This window comes from Leucoraja erinacea, chromosome 45, assembly GCF_028641065.1.
Source record: "Leucoraja erinacea ecotype New England chromosome 45, Leri_hhj_1, whole genome shotgun sequence".
Classification (NCBI taxonomy): Eukaryota; Metazoa; Chordata; class Chondrichthyes; order Rajiformes; family Rajidae; genus Leucoraja; species Leucoraja erinaceus.
The window spans coordinates 277,335-292,547 of record NC_073421.1 but is presented as its reverse complement, the minus strand read 5'-3'; the positions used below and the strand labels follow the sequence as shown (position 1 = coordinate 292,547).

The window sequence follows — 15,213 nt, the reverse complement described above, 5'->3', positions numbered from 1 at the left end:
GAACAATTAAGTTCCACCTCCCACATCTCAAAGACGTGCGGATTTGCAGGTTAATTGGCCTCTGAAAAACAGGCCCTGAGTGTAGGGAGTGGATCCAAAGGTGCGATGGGCTAGTTTGAACACGACGGCTGAGTGGTGCAGCGGGTGGAGTTGCTGCCTTATAGAGCCAGAGACCCGGGTTCAATCCTGACTACGGGGTGCTGTGCTGTCTGTACGGAGTTTGTATGTTCTCCCTGTGACCGCGTGCGTTTTCTCTCGGTTTCCTCCCACACTCCATAGACGTACTAGTTTGTAGGTTAATTGGGTTCGGCAACATTGTAAATTGTCCCTAGTGTGTTGGACAGTGACATGGTACGGGGTGATTGCTAGTTGGCGCGGATTTGGTGGGCCAAAGGGCCCGTATACGCGATGTGCCTCTGATGTCTAAAGGGTGATTGATGGTTGGTGTGGACTTGATGGGCCGAAGGGTCTGTTTGCATGTGGAATCTCTTTAAAATTAGAGCACCCAGAGAGAACGTGTAAACTCCACCCACACAGACAGCACTGGAGGTCGGGACTGACAATAGACAATAGACAATAGATGCAGGAGTAGAGGCCATTCGGCCCTTCGAGCCAGCACTGTCATTCAATGTGATCATGGCTGATCATCCCCAATCAGTACCCCGTTCCTGCCTTCTCTTCATATCCCCTGACCACTATCTTTAAGAGCCCTATCTACCCTCTCTTGAAAGTATCCAGAGAACCGGCCTCCACCGCCCTCTGAGGCAGAGAATTCCACAGACTCACAACTCTCTGTGTGAAAAAAGTATTTCCTCATCTCCGTTCTAAATGGCCTACCCCTTATTCTTAAACTGTGGCCCCCTAAATTCTGGACTCCCCCAATATTGGAAAAATGTTTCCTGCTTCTAACGTGTCCAAACCCTTAATAGTTTTATATGTTTCAATAAGATGCCCTCTCATCCTTCTAAACTCCAGAGTGTACAAGCCCAGCCGCTCCATTCTCTCAGCATATGACAGGCCCGCTATCTCAGGAATTAACCTTGTGAACCTGCGCTGCACTCTCTCAATAGCAAGAACTCTGGTCAGTCTTGCTTCGAAGCTGTGCCACTGTGCACTTTGGTTGAAAGCTCTCCCATCCACATGAGCCTGGTTCGCAGTCATTTCCCATCCCCCCCCCCCATTCATTACAATCCATCTGGCTGTTACCCTCTCCCCAAACAGCAAGAAGCGATGCCAGTGTTCGGATGAAGCTGACAGCTCACCCACCGCCTTCATGACAATTTAAGGGTCGACCATCAAAATGGCCCCCCTGCCTCTCTTGCTAACAACTTTGGGCAGGCATAGAAAAATGCTCTTTGCTCCTCTCCGTGAATCACCCGATGGAGGGATAAACACATTACGAGTGAGCAGACGTCTAGCTGTGGCAATGAAAGATGTGGCTTATTGGAAAGAGAGTGCGCGGCAACTAAGGGATAAATATCCTACGTAACTAACTAAATGGCAGGGTAAGCTCACTGAAGTGAGATGGGGAATAAATGCGGTGAATTGTGGCTGGACAGGGCGTGGAGTTTAGTTAGAGTGGTGGTTTTACCACCGCATAACCCGGCAGAAATGCAATTTAGTTGCATGTGTCACGCGTCTCCAACATAAATATTCGTTATGTCAGTATCCTGTGTCAGGTATAATTTCCTCTCAGTGCAGTTGAGATTTAGCTTCCGACTTATGAGAAAGTAGGGAATTAGGAGTGGAAACTGACGGCAATCAGTTTTAGTAGCTGTTTAGGACCGGTTGTCTTCTATTAAGATGAATGATCAAAGTTACGCCGTATTAAAAGGGATGTTACGAGCACACAAGCAATTTGCTCTGGTTTTCAACTTGCCAAAGCTATGAAAGTAACTTTTTTTCTCAGCTGCTCAGTGATTGGATTTTGACGTTAAGCTATAGTATTGTGATTTTTCACTTCAAATAGATCCAGATTAAGAGACCTTAAGATACCAATACATAAAATCCACCGTGGCTGTTCTCCTCCACAACAACCTAACTACCCCTCTTGTTCTGATGAAGGATCCCAGACATGGCAGCTATTTCACTTTCCGTGGATGTTTAGTTTGGAGAAACAGCATGGAAACAGGCCCTTCGGCCCACCGAGTCCATGCCGACCATTGATCACCCCTTCACACTGGTTCTATGTTTGAATGATTGATTGAAAGATACAGCATGGAATCAGGCCCTTCGGCCCACTGAGTGCACACTGATCATTGGAGAAACTCAGCGGGTGAGGCAGCATCTGTGGAGCGAAGGAAATAGGCAACGTTTCGGGCCGAAACCCGGAAGGGTTTCGGCCCGAAACGTTGCCTATTTCCTATAGTGGAGATTGTTCAACTCTTTGCATGGAGCGAAGGAAATAGGCAACGTTGCCTATTTCCTTCGTTCCATAGATGCTGCCTCACCTGCTATGGAGCGAAGGAATAGGTGACGTTTTGGGTCGAGACCCTTCTTCATTGATCACCCATTCACACTAATTACATGATATCCAACTTTCTCATCCACTTCCCACGCCTTGAGGGCAATTAACTGACAAACCCACATCCCGCATGTCTTTGGGACGCGGGAGGAAACCAGAGCAGGCGGAGGAATCCCACGAGGTCACAGGGAGAATGTGGAAACTCCACACACCGACAGCTGAGTTAGGGGCAATGTGAGGTGGCAGCTCTACCAGCTGCACCAATGTGTTGCCCAACCTGGCTGGCCTGGGTGTTTACAACATTTTACGTTTTTGCTTCATGACATCCAGTGTCTGCGGCGTCTCACCTTCACTGAGTCACTTCAACTGGAAATAGAACCCTGCTGCATCTTATCTGTGGAACCATGTAAGGAGCAAAGATGGAATCATGTTAGGTGCGGTACAGTGGCAGCTTAAGACCGCTGCTGCCTTGCAGCGCCAGAGACCCGGGTTTGTTCCTGACTGTTGTTGCTGACAAACTACAGGTTTGACCGTGTGGGTTTTCCCCGGGTGCATCTGTTTCCACCCATGCTCCAAAGATGTACGGGTTTGAGGGTTAATTGGTTCGGGGAAAAATATATAAATTGTCCTTAGTGTAGGATAGCGCTAGTGTATGGTAATTGCTGGTTAGCAGGGGCTCGATGGGCCGAAGAGCTTTTCTTCTGCAATGTAAATGTAACTCATGTTAAAATGTAACTAAACTAAATGTAACTCTGCCCTCGGCATTTGCTTTTTCCCTTCCTGGGAAAAGGTTCTGACTGTCTACCCTATCTACGCCTCACACAGTTTTATGCACTTCTACCAGGTCCCCAACATTCCAGACAAAACAATGTCAATCAGTCTGAAGAAGGGTTTCGGCCCGAAACGTTGCCTATTTCCTTCACTCCATGCAAAGAGTTGAACCATCTCCACTATAGGAAATAGGCAACGTTTCGGGCCGAAACCCTTCCGGGTTTCGGCCCGAAACGTTGCCTATTTCCTTCGCTCCATAGATGCTGCCGCACCCGCTGAGTTTCTCCAGCACTTTTGTCTGCCTTTGATTTTTCCAGCATCTGCAGTTCCTTCCTTAAACATTAAATCGGAGTTGCTCTCACAGCTGAGAATTACAGAGCGAGTGTGGGGTTTGTCCTTGCACGGGGATCCTACAATCCAGGATCAATATTCTGTGCGGCAGAATTCATAATTCTTCATCTTGGAATAATTAATGGGGTGGACGTGACTGGGAAGAAGATTTTAGCTTTGTCACACGGATGCCCTTTGATTGAAATCCATAATAGGAGGCTCCCGGATGAATGCAAGCTTGATTTTGTCCCTATCTTTACAGGCTGAAGCTGAGGGAAAACTTTGATGCATTATCTGATATGCAGCTGCCAGATCTCTCTATGACATTGACAGTTTGTGTGTGTGTGTGTGTGTGATACAGGGGATCCTCCCCTTCCACGTCAAAGTTGGCACGCATCCTTCCCTCGATTCTGAAGAGGTATTAACATCTTACAGTATTGTCAAAATCAAAGCACAAAGACCATCCTTGATGCCTATATATATTTGCTGTAACAAATAAATGTAATGATTATGGGTCATTAGCTTGGCTTCCTCGGTAATGAAGAGTTTTAATTGCCTCTAGTTTCAGGGAATTAGCTAAGTCCCTCCATTATGCATCTTGCTCGGGTAATAATTGGTTGGTTGCAAACAAGATCCGTGACATCACGGAAGTCAATTAGGTTCGTCTTTGCAAGGCTTGTCAAGTGCATTTCTGTGCACTGTCTGGATACAAAGTGTTTCTGAAGGGCCTGCTAATGCTATTTTGTGCAGCTTTTAAGCTTACCCGCAAAAGTCGGGCCGTATCACAGTCGAGCGTTTAGAGAGAGCTTTCATCACTGGACACAGGGATTTCAAGGGAGTCCGACTTAATTCTGCAGAGTGGATAGGCAGGCACTGAGCGTCAAAGCCAGTTGGCAAGGGCTGCTTTTCTTTTCCTTCTCTTTGACGTGGATATTGTTCAAAGCTCTGAAAACATTAAAGGAGTCTGACAGTCTTGTGCGTGGTAAAAGGCTCCTTCTAAGGGGTTGCTTGCTGTCACAGAAATATTAGCCTCTGCAAAAACCCTATAATTGAGACGCATTTTGTAACAGAAAACAAAAATCGCAAGGCCTTCAAGGTCAAGGTCAAGGCTGGGGGGGGGGGGGGGGGACGATACAGCCGTGCTTCAAGGAAGAGGAGGGAAGTCTTAATAGAAATGCCGCTAGCAGGATTTCTACTGAGCCAGTGCAAAACATGTTGATAAAAGAGGAATGGGATTGTGCCTGTTTTTAGATCAAAATACACTAATCAGCTCCCTTCACTTCTGGAAGATGATGGGGTGACATTCTTCATTTAAAGTCGGGAGGAAAAAAACATAAAGAAATCTGCTTCATCTTGTATTTTTTCTCTTCTCCGTGTTACATCTAGCAATTTGTATTTCATCCTTTCATCGAAGCAAGCCAAGTGTCACTTATTTGATCGTGCGGTAATTGTGCACTGTGGGAAAGAAATGTGCTTGGTTGGAAACTGATTATTGGGGCCCGGGTTGGAGATCAGGGGGGCTTAATTAGCCCAAACACCCCCCCCCCCCACCCCCCACTCCAGGAAAGAGAGAGGGAAATGAAGAGAGGGTGGGAAACTGTAGGATTGCTGTCTCCTACTGCCATCAGGTATTATATCAGGCTAGTTAATTAGCTATGATATTCACTGTCATTCAGGCGTCCACTGTCATTCATTCTCCCCATTAACAGGCATGGAGGAGAATTAGACAAAATATCAGAATGACAATAGACAATAGGTGCATGAGGAGGCCATTCGGCCCTTCGAGCCAGCACCGCCAATCAATGTGATCATGGCTGATCATCCCCAAACAGTACCCCGTTCCTGCCTTCTCCCCATATCCCCTGACTCCGCTATCTTTAGGAGCCCCATCCAGCTCTCTCCTGAAAGTATCCAGAGAACCGGCCTCCATCACCCTGTGAGACTCACAACTCTCTGTGAGAAAAAGTGTTTCTTCGTCTCCGTTCTAAATGGCTCACCCCCTTATTCTTAAACTGTGTACCCCTGGTTCTGGGCTCCCCCAACATCGGGAACATGTTTCCTGTCTCTAGAATGTCCAAATGCTTAATAACCTTATGTTTCAATAAGATCTCCCCTTATCCTTCTAAACTTCAGAGTATACAAGTCCAGCCGCTCCATTCTCTTAGCATATGATAGTCCCGCCATCCCGGGAATAAACCTTGTAAACCTACGCTGCACTTCCTTTAAACTTTGCCCCCTTCACCTTAAAGCTATGCTCTCAAGTTTTTGATAAGCTGGTCAAACTCTGTATCCCTCCACTCATGTGCCCATCTAAAGGCCTCTTAAACACCACAAAGTGACCTTCAGTTTCGACCTGAAACGTCGCCTATTCCTTCGCTCCAGAGATGCTGCCCGTCACGCTGAGTTACTACAGCATTTTGTATATACATTATTACAATTGAGCCATTGACAGGGTATAGATGCATGAATAAGGGAATAACGTTTAGTGCAAGGTAAAACTAGCAAAGTCCGATCAAGGATCGTCCGAGGGTCACCCATAAGGTAGATAGTAGTTCAGCACTGCTCTCTGGTTGTGGCGGGATGGTTCAGTTGCCTGATAACAGCTGGGAAGAAACAGTCCCTGAATCTGGAGGTGTGTGTTTTCACATTTCTGTACTTTTTGCCTAATGGGGTGAAGAGGGAGTGGCCGGGGTGCGACTGGTCCTGGATGATGCTGCTGGCCTTGCCGAGGCAGCGCGAGGTGTAAATGGAGTCAATGGAAGGTTGGTAAAACCCAAGAAGAATGAGTGTCTGTAAGATTGTGTGTGGGGAAAGCCGTGATACGTGTGTGTGTGCTGGGGGATTGAAGGTGAATCTGTGTGTTGTTTACTCAACAAAATGCTTTGTTCTCTCCACGCCCAGTGCCTTGTGTTTGAAGATTCCCCGAATGGAGTGACTGCAGCGTTGACAGCGGGGATGCAGGTGGTCCACGTTCCAGACCCCCAGCTGGACCCGGAGCTCACAAAGTCGGCAACCCTGGTACTCAAGTCGCTGGAGGACTTCAAGCCGGAATTGTTTGGTTTACCTGCGTATGATTAGTCTCTCAGCCAGTCTCCAGGCGCAGAGTGTGTGGGTTGGTCCTTCGTTCTCTGGCCTTGGTCGTGGGAGGAAGACCATTCGTCCGTGCTGCTGGTGCCCCTCTCATCCAATCCTTCCCAATCGTTTTTACAATTGCAACACCCGACGACCAGTGTAGTATTCTGATCCCCGACAGTAAAAGTCAAGCTGGTAGACAAAAATGCTGGAGAAACTCAGCGGGTGCAGCAGCATCTATGGAGCGAAGGAAATAGGCAACGTTGCCTATTTCCTTCGCTCCATGCAAAGAGTTGAACAATCTCCACTATAGGAAATAGGCAACGTTTCGGGCAATACGCTTGATGGCCTAATTCTGCAACTAGAACTTAAGAACTTTTGGTGCAGAGGTCAGCTTGACTTTACCGTGTTTAAGAAGGAACTGCAGATGCTGGAAAATCGAAGGTAGATAGAAATGCTGGAGAAACTCAGCGGGTGCAGCAGCATCTATGGAGCGAAGGAAATAGGCAACGTTTCGGGCCGAAACCCGGAAGGGTTTCGGCCCGAAACGTTGCCTATTTCCTATAGGGTGATTTCACCAAATGTCAAATGAGCGTAGATCCCCCCTCACGTGACCGAAAATTTTAACTGGAGGACATATGTAACTTCGGTACATGTTAGTGAATGGGGAAACATGCACTTTCCCACCCGTTAAAAACATGGAAAACGGCCGATTTTTTAGCTGAATTTACTGTGCTAGTCGGGGTGACCGTGAAGCACAGCGACCTAAATTTTCAGGCAAAAAAAAGGATAGAAAGTAAGGTAATTGCAAGAGGGAACTGAAGGTGGAAAACAGCGGAAGTGAACAGCCGACATTTGCCGTGGAGATTTAAAGATCCAACATATCGGGAATTATCGCGTTTGCTCGCTGAATTTCATCAAAAGTAAGTTAATAATGCATTACTTTTGATGAAATTCAGCGAGTAAATGCGATAATTCCCAATATTTTGGATCTTTAAATCTCCACGGCAAATGTCCGCTGTTCACTTCCGCTGTTTTTCACCTTCAGTTCCCTCTTGTAATTACCTTACTTTCTATCTTTTTTTTTGCCTGAAAATTTAGGTCGCTGTGCTTCACGGTCACCCCGACTAGCACAGTAAATTCAGCTCAAAAATCGGCCGTTTTCCATGTTTTTAACGGGTGGGAAAGTGCGTGTTTCCCCATTCACTAACATGTACCGAAGTGACATATGTCCTCCAGTTAAAATTTTCGGTCACGTGAGGGGGGATCTACGCTCATTTGACATTTGGTGAAATCACCCTATAGTGGAGATTGTTCAACTCTTTGCATGGAGCGAAGGAAATAGGCAACGTTGCCTATTTCCTTCGCTCCATTGATGCTGCTACACCCGCTGAGTTTCTCCAGCATTTTTGTCTACCTTCGATTTTCCAGCATCTGCAGTTCCTTCTTGAACATGGTAAAGTCAAGCTGACCTCTGCACCAAAAGTTCTTAAGTTCTAGTTGCAGAATTAGGCCATCAAGCCTGCTCCGCCATTCAATCATGGCTGACCTATCTTTCCCTCTCAACCCCAGTCTCTTGCCTTCTCCCCACAGACACCCATTCTAATCACGAATCTATCGGACTCCGCCTTAAATAATATTCATTGACGGCCTCTGCAGCCTTCTGTGGCAATGAATTGCACCGATTCACCACCCTCTTACCAAAGAAATTCCTTCTCATCTTTCGAAAGGAATGTCTTTTTATCCTGAGGCAACGGCCTCTGGTCCTAGTTTCTCCCACGAGTAGAAACACCCTCTCCACATCCACTCCTTTCAGGCCTTTCACTATTCGGTAACACTTTCAATGAGGTCCCCCCTCATCCTTCTAATCTCATTAACGAGTACAGCGCTGTCCAATGCTCATCATACTTTAATTCAATCGTTCCTGGGATCAAGTCTCCTCTGGACCCTCTCCGTAGTGGCATCCAAACCTTTACCCCAGTCTGGGTTTACATCTCAGCATTTAATTCAACTTGCAAAACGGAGAGGAAGCTCTGGTGCTGTGACTGTAAACTAAAAGAATGCGTAATTTCAGATTTAATTTACATTGGTGATGAATCAATGGGAGATCTTGTGGCCATTCGATCAGCTGCTTTGTGTTTAAGTCACAAAATATAAGGATTGACGCAATATATTAGAGCCATGGAGTCTGGCCCAACTTGCCCACACTGACCTACATGCCCCATCTACACTAGTCCCACCTGCCCATTTTCCTCTACACCTATCCTACCAATGTACCTGTCATAAATGTGTATTAAACGTTGTGATTGTACCTGACTCAACTACCTCTTCTGGCAGCTCGTCCCATACACCCACCATGCTCTGAGTAAAAAACGTTGCTCCTCCGTTCCTATTAAATCTTTCCCCTCTCACCTTAAGCTTATGACCCCTGTGTTCTGATTCCCTGCCACCCTAACATGTAAAACCTACCACCCTCTCTCTGTGTATTGGTGTCTGTGGCACATGGATATCTATTGGTTTTCTGATACAAAGATCCCTGTTGGCTTTCTGGTACTAGGGCCCTATCGAACTTGCTGATGCAAGGGTCCGTATTGCTCTGGTACGAGGGGCCACTATTCCTTTGCTGATACCAGGATCCCTAGTGGACTTTATGTTGGTACAAGAGTCCCATTGGTTTTCGGCACAAGGGTTCCTAAAGGGCCTGTCCCACTTACGCAACTTTTTCGGCGACTGCCGGCACCCGTCATAGGTCACTGAAAATTTTCAACATGTTGAAAATCCAGCGGCGATCAGCAAGACACTACGACTCTTTGAGTGACTAGGAGACCTCTCACGACCATACAAGCGACACCCTGGCGACATGTCGCAGGATGAAGCCTGTATGGTTGTGAGTAGTCGCCCAAAGAGTCGTACCTTGTTCTGGTCGCCGCTGGATTTTCAACATGTTGGAACATTTTCGGTGACCTGCAACGACCTATGACGGGTGCCGGCAGTCGCCAAAAAAGTTGTGTAAGTGGGACAGGCCCTTAATGGTTTTTCTGATACAAGGATTCCTATTGGTTTTTTCCCAGATACAGGGGTCACTTTTGTTTTTTTCTGGTACAAGGGTCCCTGTTGTTTATTTTTTACGGATTGCCATTCACGGTCTCCTCCAACTTTGAACTCACGAATAACCAAGACTAGGTTGCCATGCGCCATTTCAGAGTTCAGATCCAGTGCATTGACCAGTGTAAATTCATGTGTTTTGTTAAGTTACTTCTGTTTGTGGAATGAGAACGGTGTCTTTCACCATTGATATCCAACAATTTTCCGCTGCGTCAAGTACTGTTCTCAGTCAAACCCTAAGCTGTGGAGAGCTAGTAGTCCGGAGGGTCTCGAGCCGAAACGCCGACTGTCCCCTGAAGCAACTCAGCGGGTCAGGCAGCATCTCTGGAGAGAAGGAACGGGTGACGTTTTGGTTCGGAACCCTTCTTCAGACTAAAGGGGCTGTCCCACTGTACGAGCTAATTCAAGAGCTCTCCCGAGTTTCCCCTGATTCGAACTCGGAGAATTACGTTAATAGCCGCTCGTAGGCACTCGGGGCTCTCGTGGACATTTTTCAACATGTAGACAAAAATTGGTGGAGAAACTCAGTGGATGAGGCAGCATCTGTGGAGCGAAGGAAATAGGCAACGTTTTGGGCCGAAACCCGGAAGGGTTTCGGCCCGAAACGTTGCCTATTTCCTATAGTGGAGATTGTTCAACTCTTTGCATGGAGCGAAGGAAATAGGCAACGTTGCCTATTTCCTTCCTTCCATAGATGCTGCCTCACCCGCTGAGTTTCAACGTTGAAAAATCTTCACGGGTCTTCACGAGCTTACCGCGTTTCCCGAGTACCTGCCGTTAGCGTTACGAGCTACTGAGAGACGTCGCCGAGCTCTGACGTACATTCTACGTGCTTACCACGAGTTTGATTTTTTTAAAAACTCGGGCGAGCTCTTGAATGAACTCTTACCGTGGGACAGGCCCCTTGAAAGTAGAGGTGGTGGAACTGTAGGGGGGGGGGTAGGAGAAGGCCAGAACAAATCGGGGCCGGCAACAACAGATGACCAAGGAAAGGTGGAGCCCACAATGGTCCATTGTTGACACGGGATGGATGATAATGAAGGGATGCATGGATGCGAAAAATGAAACTGGTAGACAGAAAATGACGGAGAAACTCAGCGGATGAGGCAGCATCTGTGGAGCGAAGGAATAGGTGACGTTTCGGGACGAAACGTCACCTATTCCTTCGCTCCATAGATGCTGCCTCACCCGCTGAGTTTCTCCAGCATTTTCGTCAACCGATTTTTCCAGCATCTGCAGTTCTTTCTTAAACAATGGAACTAGGACGACTATGGTTTGGGGGAGGGGGGGGGTGGAGGGAATGCAATTGGTGAACTCAACGTTCATACCGCTGGGCCGTAAGCTGCCCCCTTGCTCCTCCATCTTTATTCCCCGTTTGATTTCGCTACGTTTCTGTGAGAACTCACGCAATCCTTCATACCTTTTAAATCGGATTGAAAGAGTCACTTTCCAGCTGATTACCTCCCAGTTGGCGTTCGTTAGCAAATAATAATCGATGCTCAGCGGAGGCCAGATACATTGTAAAATAGTGCAGCGTTCTCATCAACCAGCTCGCAATTATCAAGGCGGCAGTACAAATCACCAATGCATTGTTTCAGCCTGTGATCTGAATTCCGAGATCAGAATTTTTTTTTTTTTAAATGGTTGCGATCAGTGGCTGTGTGTTTTTCTTCTCACAGGCATCTCTCCCCAGCCTCCTGCTCCCTCGTGACATGTTATAGAAACAGCAAATGCTGGAGAACTCAGCGGGTTAGGCAGCAACCCTGCAGAGAGATAATTCAGGTCGATAACCTTTCATCGGTAGCCCTGACTTGCTGAATGTCTACATCACTTTCTGCTTTTATTTTAGGTTTCAGGCACTTGTGTTTTAGCGTTCGTGACTACTTTGATGCGGTGTGTCAGCCGAGGGCACTCTGCAAGTAGCTGTGAAGCATCTTCCTCATGGTGGGGAGGATGTACAGTGACTGGGGCCTGTTTCCTATAACATCGTTACTCTTTGCATATCTTTCATTCATTTGTTCTATATCTCTCTACCTCACCATCTATATCTTTCCTTTCCCTTTCCCCTGACTCTAGTCTGAAGAAGGGTCTCGACCCGAAACATCACCCATTCCTTCTCTCCATAGAGGCAGCATGTCCCGCTGAGTTCCTCCAGCATTTTGGGTCTATCTTTGGTTTAAACCAGCATCTGCGGTTCCTTCCTACCCTCCAGCATTCTGTGTCTAAATCTATAATTATGGCTATGTGGCCTGTTTTCTATGGATATATTAATGATAATTCCCTCTTTGACTTCGATGCTCATCCCCAACCCAATGTAAAATTTAATTAAAAACTGCAGATGCTGAAAATCTGAAATAAAAACTGAAAGCACTGGAAACTCTCAGTTGGTCAGGCAGCCTCTGTGGTAAGAGAAGTACCTATCACTTGCCAGGCTTTCCCCCCCCCCCCCCCCCCCCCCCCCCACTTCACAGAGTCATTGAGCGGGGAAACAGGCCCTTCGGCCCAACTTGCCCATGCCGACCAAGGTGCCCCATCTACACTAGCCCCACCTGCCCGCATTTAGCCCATATCCCTCTAAACCTTTCCCATTCAGTACCTGTCCAGTTGCCTTTTCAATGTTTCTGCCTCAGCTACCTCCTCTGGCAGCTCATTCCATATTCCACCCACTGAGTTCTCTTCCTGGTCTCTCTCCCCCACAACCCCCCCCCCCCTTCCCCGCCACCACAATAATTCTGACGAAGGGGTCCTGACCCGAAACGTCACCTAGCCATGACCAGAGACGCTGCCTGCCTGACTCGCTCAGTTACTCCAGCACTTTGTGTCTTTTGGGGTTTTTTCTAGCTTATTCTGAAGCCATACATAAAATGCTGGAGGAACTCAGTGCCTCAGGCAACATCTTTGGAGAAAGGGAATAGGCGATATTTCGGGTCGAGACCCTACTTGGCCTGCACGATATCACGGTTGCCGAACATTTCAACTCCCCTTCCTTTCTGTCCTGGGCCTCCTCCACTGTCAGAGTGAGGCCCAGCGCAAATTGGAGGGAACAGCACCTCATTCCGCTTGAGCAGCGTTCAACCAGGCGGTATGAACATTGATTTCTTTATTTTCAAGTAACCCTTGCGTTCCCTCATTTACCCCCCACCCTAGTCGTCCCATCAGTTCTAGATCACTGTTCGCATCCCTGTTAACCCTTCGTTACCAGCCAGCAATGGACCATTATGAGCTCCACCCTTCCTGAGGTCATCTGTTGCCAGTCCTCTTCCTACATTCAGTCCCTCCACCCCGTCAGTCTGAAGAAGGAAACGGACTCAAAACTCCTTTTCTCCACGGATGCTGCCTGACCCGTTGAGTTGCTCCAGCACCTCGTGTCTAACTGCAGTTCCTTGTCTCACCGAAGTACTGTTCATGTTTCAAGTGTGTTATCTTTCATCAGATGTTCTGTCGTTGTTCTGTGATGTCGGATGGAGGGGTGAAAAATTACCTCAAAGTATATAATTCAAGTGATTGTGAGGATATATGCACTATATGGGATTACCCGTAGACTCTCCAATGTAGATGGGTCACTCAAGCACACATCACTCAGGGCTCTATATTCCAATTCCTAATAGATATGGACCTTTTATTGTTTATTTGCCCAATGCTGCTAAACTATAAAATCATTCAATTTCCATCGCTCACATTATTATGAATACGTTTGTAGGTCATCGGAGTGGATTTAGGCCATTTGGGCCATCGAGTCTACTCCGTCATTCAATCATGGCTGATCTATGTCTAACCCCATTCTCCTGCCTTCTCCCCACATCCCTTGACATTCTTACTAATCAAGAATCTGTGAATCTCCACCATAAAAATATCCACTAACTTGGCCTCCACAGCTGCCTGTGGCAATGAATTCCACAGATTCACCGCCCTCGGGCTAACGAAATTCCTCCTCGTCTCTTTTTTAAAGGTACCTCCTTTTATTCCGAGGCTGTGGCCTCTGGTCCTAGACTCTCCCACTGGTGGAAACATCCTCTCCACATCCATTCCGTCTGGGCCTTTCACCATTCGGTAAGTTTCAATGAGGTCCCCCCCCTCGTCCTTCTAAACTGCAGTGAGTACAGGCCCAGCGTCATCAAACGCTCATCATGATAACTGATGGAAACATTTATATTTACTAGTTATTGAAATGTAAAACTACTGAATGAGGGGTGTGATATACACTGGGCTAGAGTAGAAGGAGCTTAACTCTGCTTCCAATTTCACCAATTAGTTTCCAATTAGAAAACTCCAGCACAGGAACAGGCCCTTCAGCCCACGCTGGAGTTTCCTGGAGCTGGAAACGCACTAATCCAAAGACCCTCAATTCGAGGAGCACAGGTAGTCACACAAAAATATCTCCATCTATTACATCTAGTTCTGGTTTGAAAAATACCATTTGGATGTTTTTAAGGTTTGCAAATGTCGGACTTTGTTCGAATTAGATACTGTTAGAGTTATGATTGACTTTGTATCAGCCAAATGGCAGTGACAAATGAATATCATTTTATTCATAAGAAGGTTATAAGATGTCTTCAGAATATATTTTAATTATTTTCTCTCAATTTGTGGCGGTGGTGGTCATATCTATTGTGTATCAATTCTTGATACTGTTTCACTAATTATTAAATGCGTTCTAAGTAGTGTGCGAGTCCCATGTATTCTTGAATAAACGCTGGGAGTAAGATTTACTTCGCCTGAAGCTTAAATTGTTTAGTGTCTGAAGAGCTCTGGCATACATTTCATTTACGGGCACGTTCACAAATGCTGTACACATTAACATATTGAAGATGGAAAGAGTCAGGCTCTCAATGTGTGAACACCTTTTACATTTATTCATCAGAACAGGCATTGATGAATTACACTCAGAAGGAAGTAAATTACACTCGGTTGTGGATCCTCTGGCCATTTTACATCAGTCTGCACTTTACTTCATTGTAATACCAGCACTTAAGTCCACATTGTGAATTCAGAAGCTAGGTGATTGTAGGTTTTAGCAAGATCCGAGAAGCCTCATGGGGTACAAGAATCAAAGTCAGTTCACCACTTTCAAACCCTTTACCCAGTTTTTTAAAAGATTAATTGAAAGATACAGCACGAAAAAACAGGCCCTTCGACCCACTGCATCCACGCCGACCATCGATCATCAGTTCACACTAATTCTATATCATTCCACTTTCTCATCCACTCCCAACACACTAGGGGCAATTAACCTACAAACATGTTTAAGAAGGAATTGCAGATGCTGGAAAATCGAAGGTCGACAAAAATGCTGGAGAAACTCAGTGGGTGAGGCAGCATCTATGGAGTGAAGCATCTATGGAACGAAAGAAATAGGCAACGTTGCCTATTTCATTCGCTCCATGCAAAGAGTTGAACAATCTCCACTATAGGAAATAGGCAAAGTTTCGGGCCGAAACCCTTCCGGGTTTCGGCCCGAAACATTGCCTATT

At 46.5% G+C, this 15,213-nt stretch overlaps 1 protein-coding gene across 2 annotated transcripts in view; it reads left to right on the top strand.

Moving 5' to 3' along the window:
• The window catches only part of pudp (pseudouridine 5'-phosphatase), a 104,213-nt gene that overhangs the window by 51,838 nt on the left and 37,162 nt on the right, over positions 1 to 15,213 (top strand). The window contains exon 4 of one of the 2 annotated variants that reach the window (XM_055664815.1): positions 6,467 to 6,996. The exons of the other annotated variant lie outside the window; for it this stretch is intronic. Within the exon in view, the coding sequence (XP_055520790.1) occupies positions 6,467 to 6,643 (177 nt within the window). The 3' untranslated portion in view covers positions 6,644 to 6,996. Of the gene's footprint in view, positions 1 to 6,466; positions 6,997 to 15,213 lie in introns of those variants that run through there. 2 annotated transcript variants of the gene reach the window in all.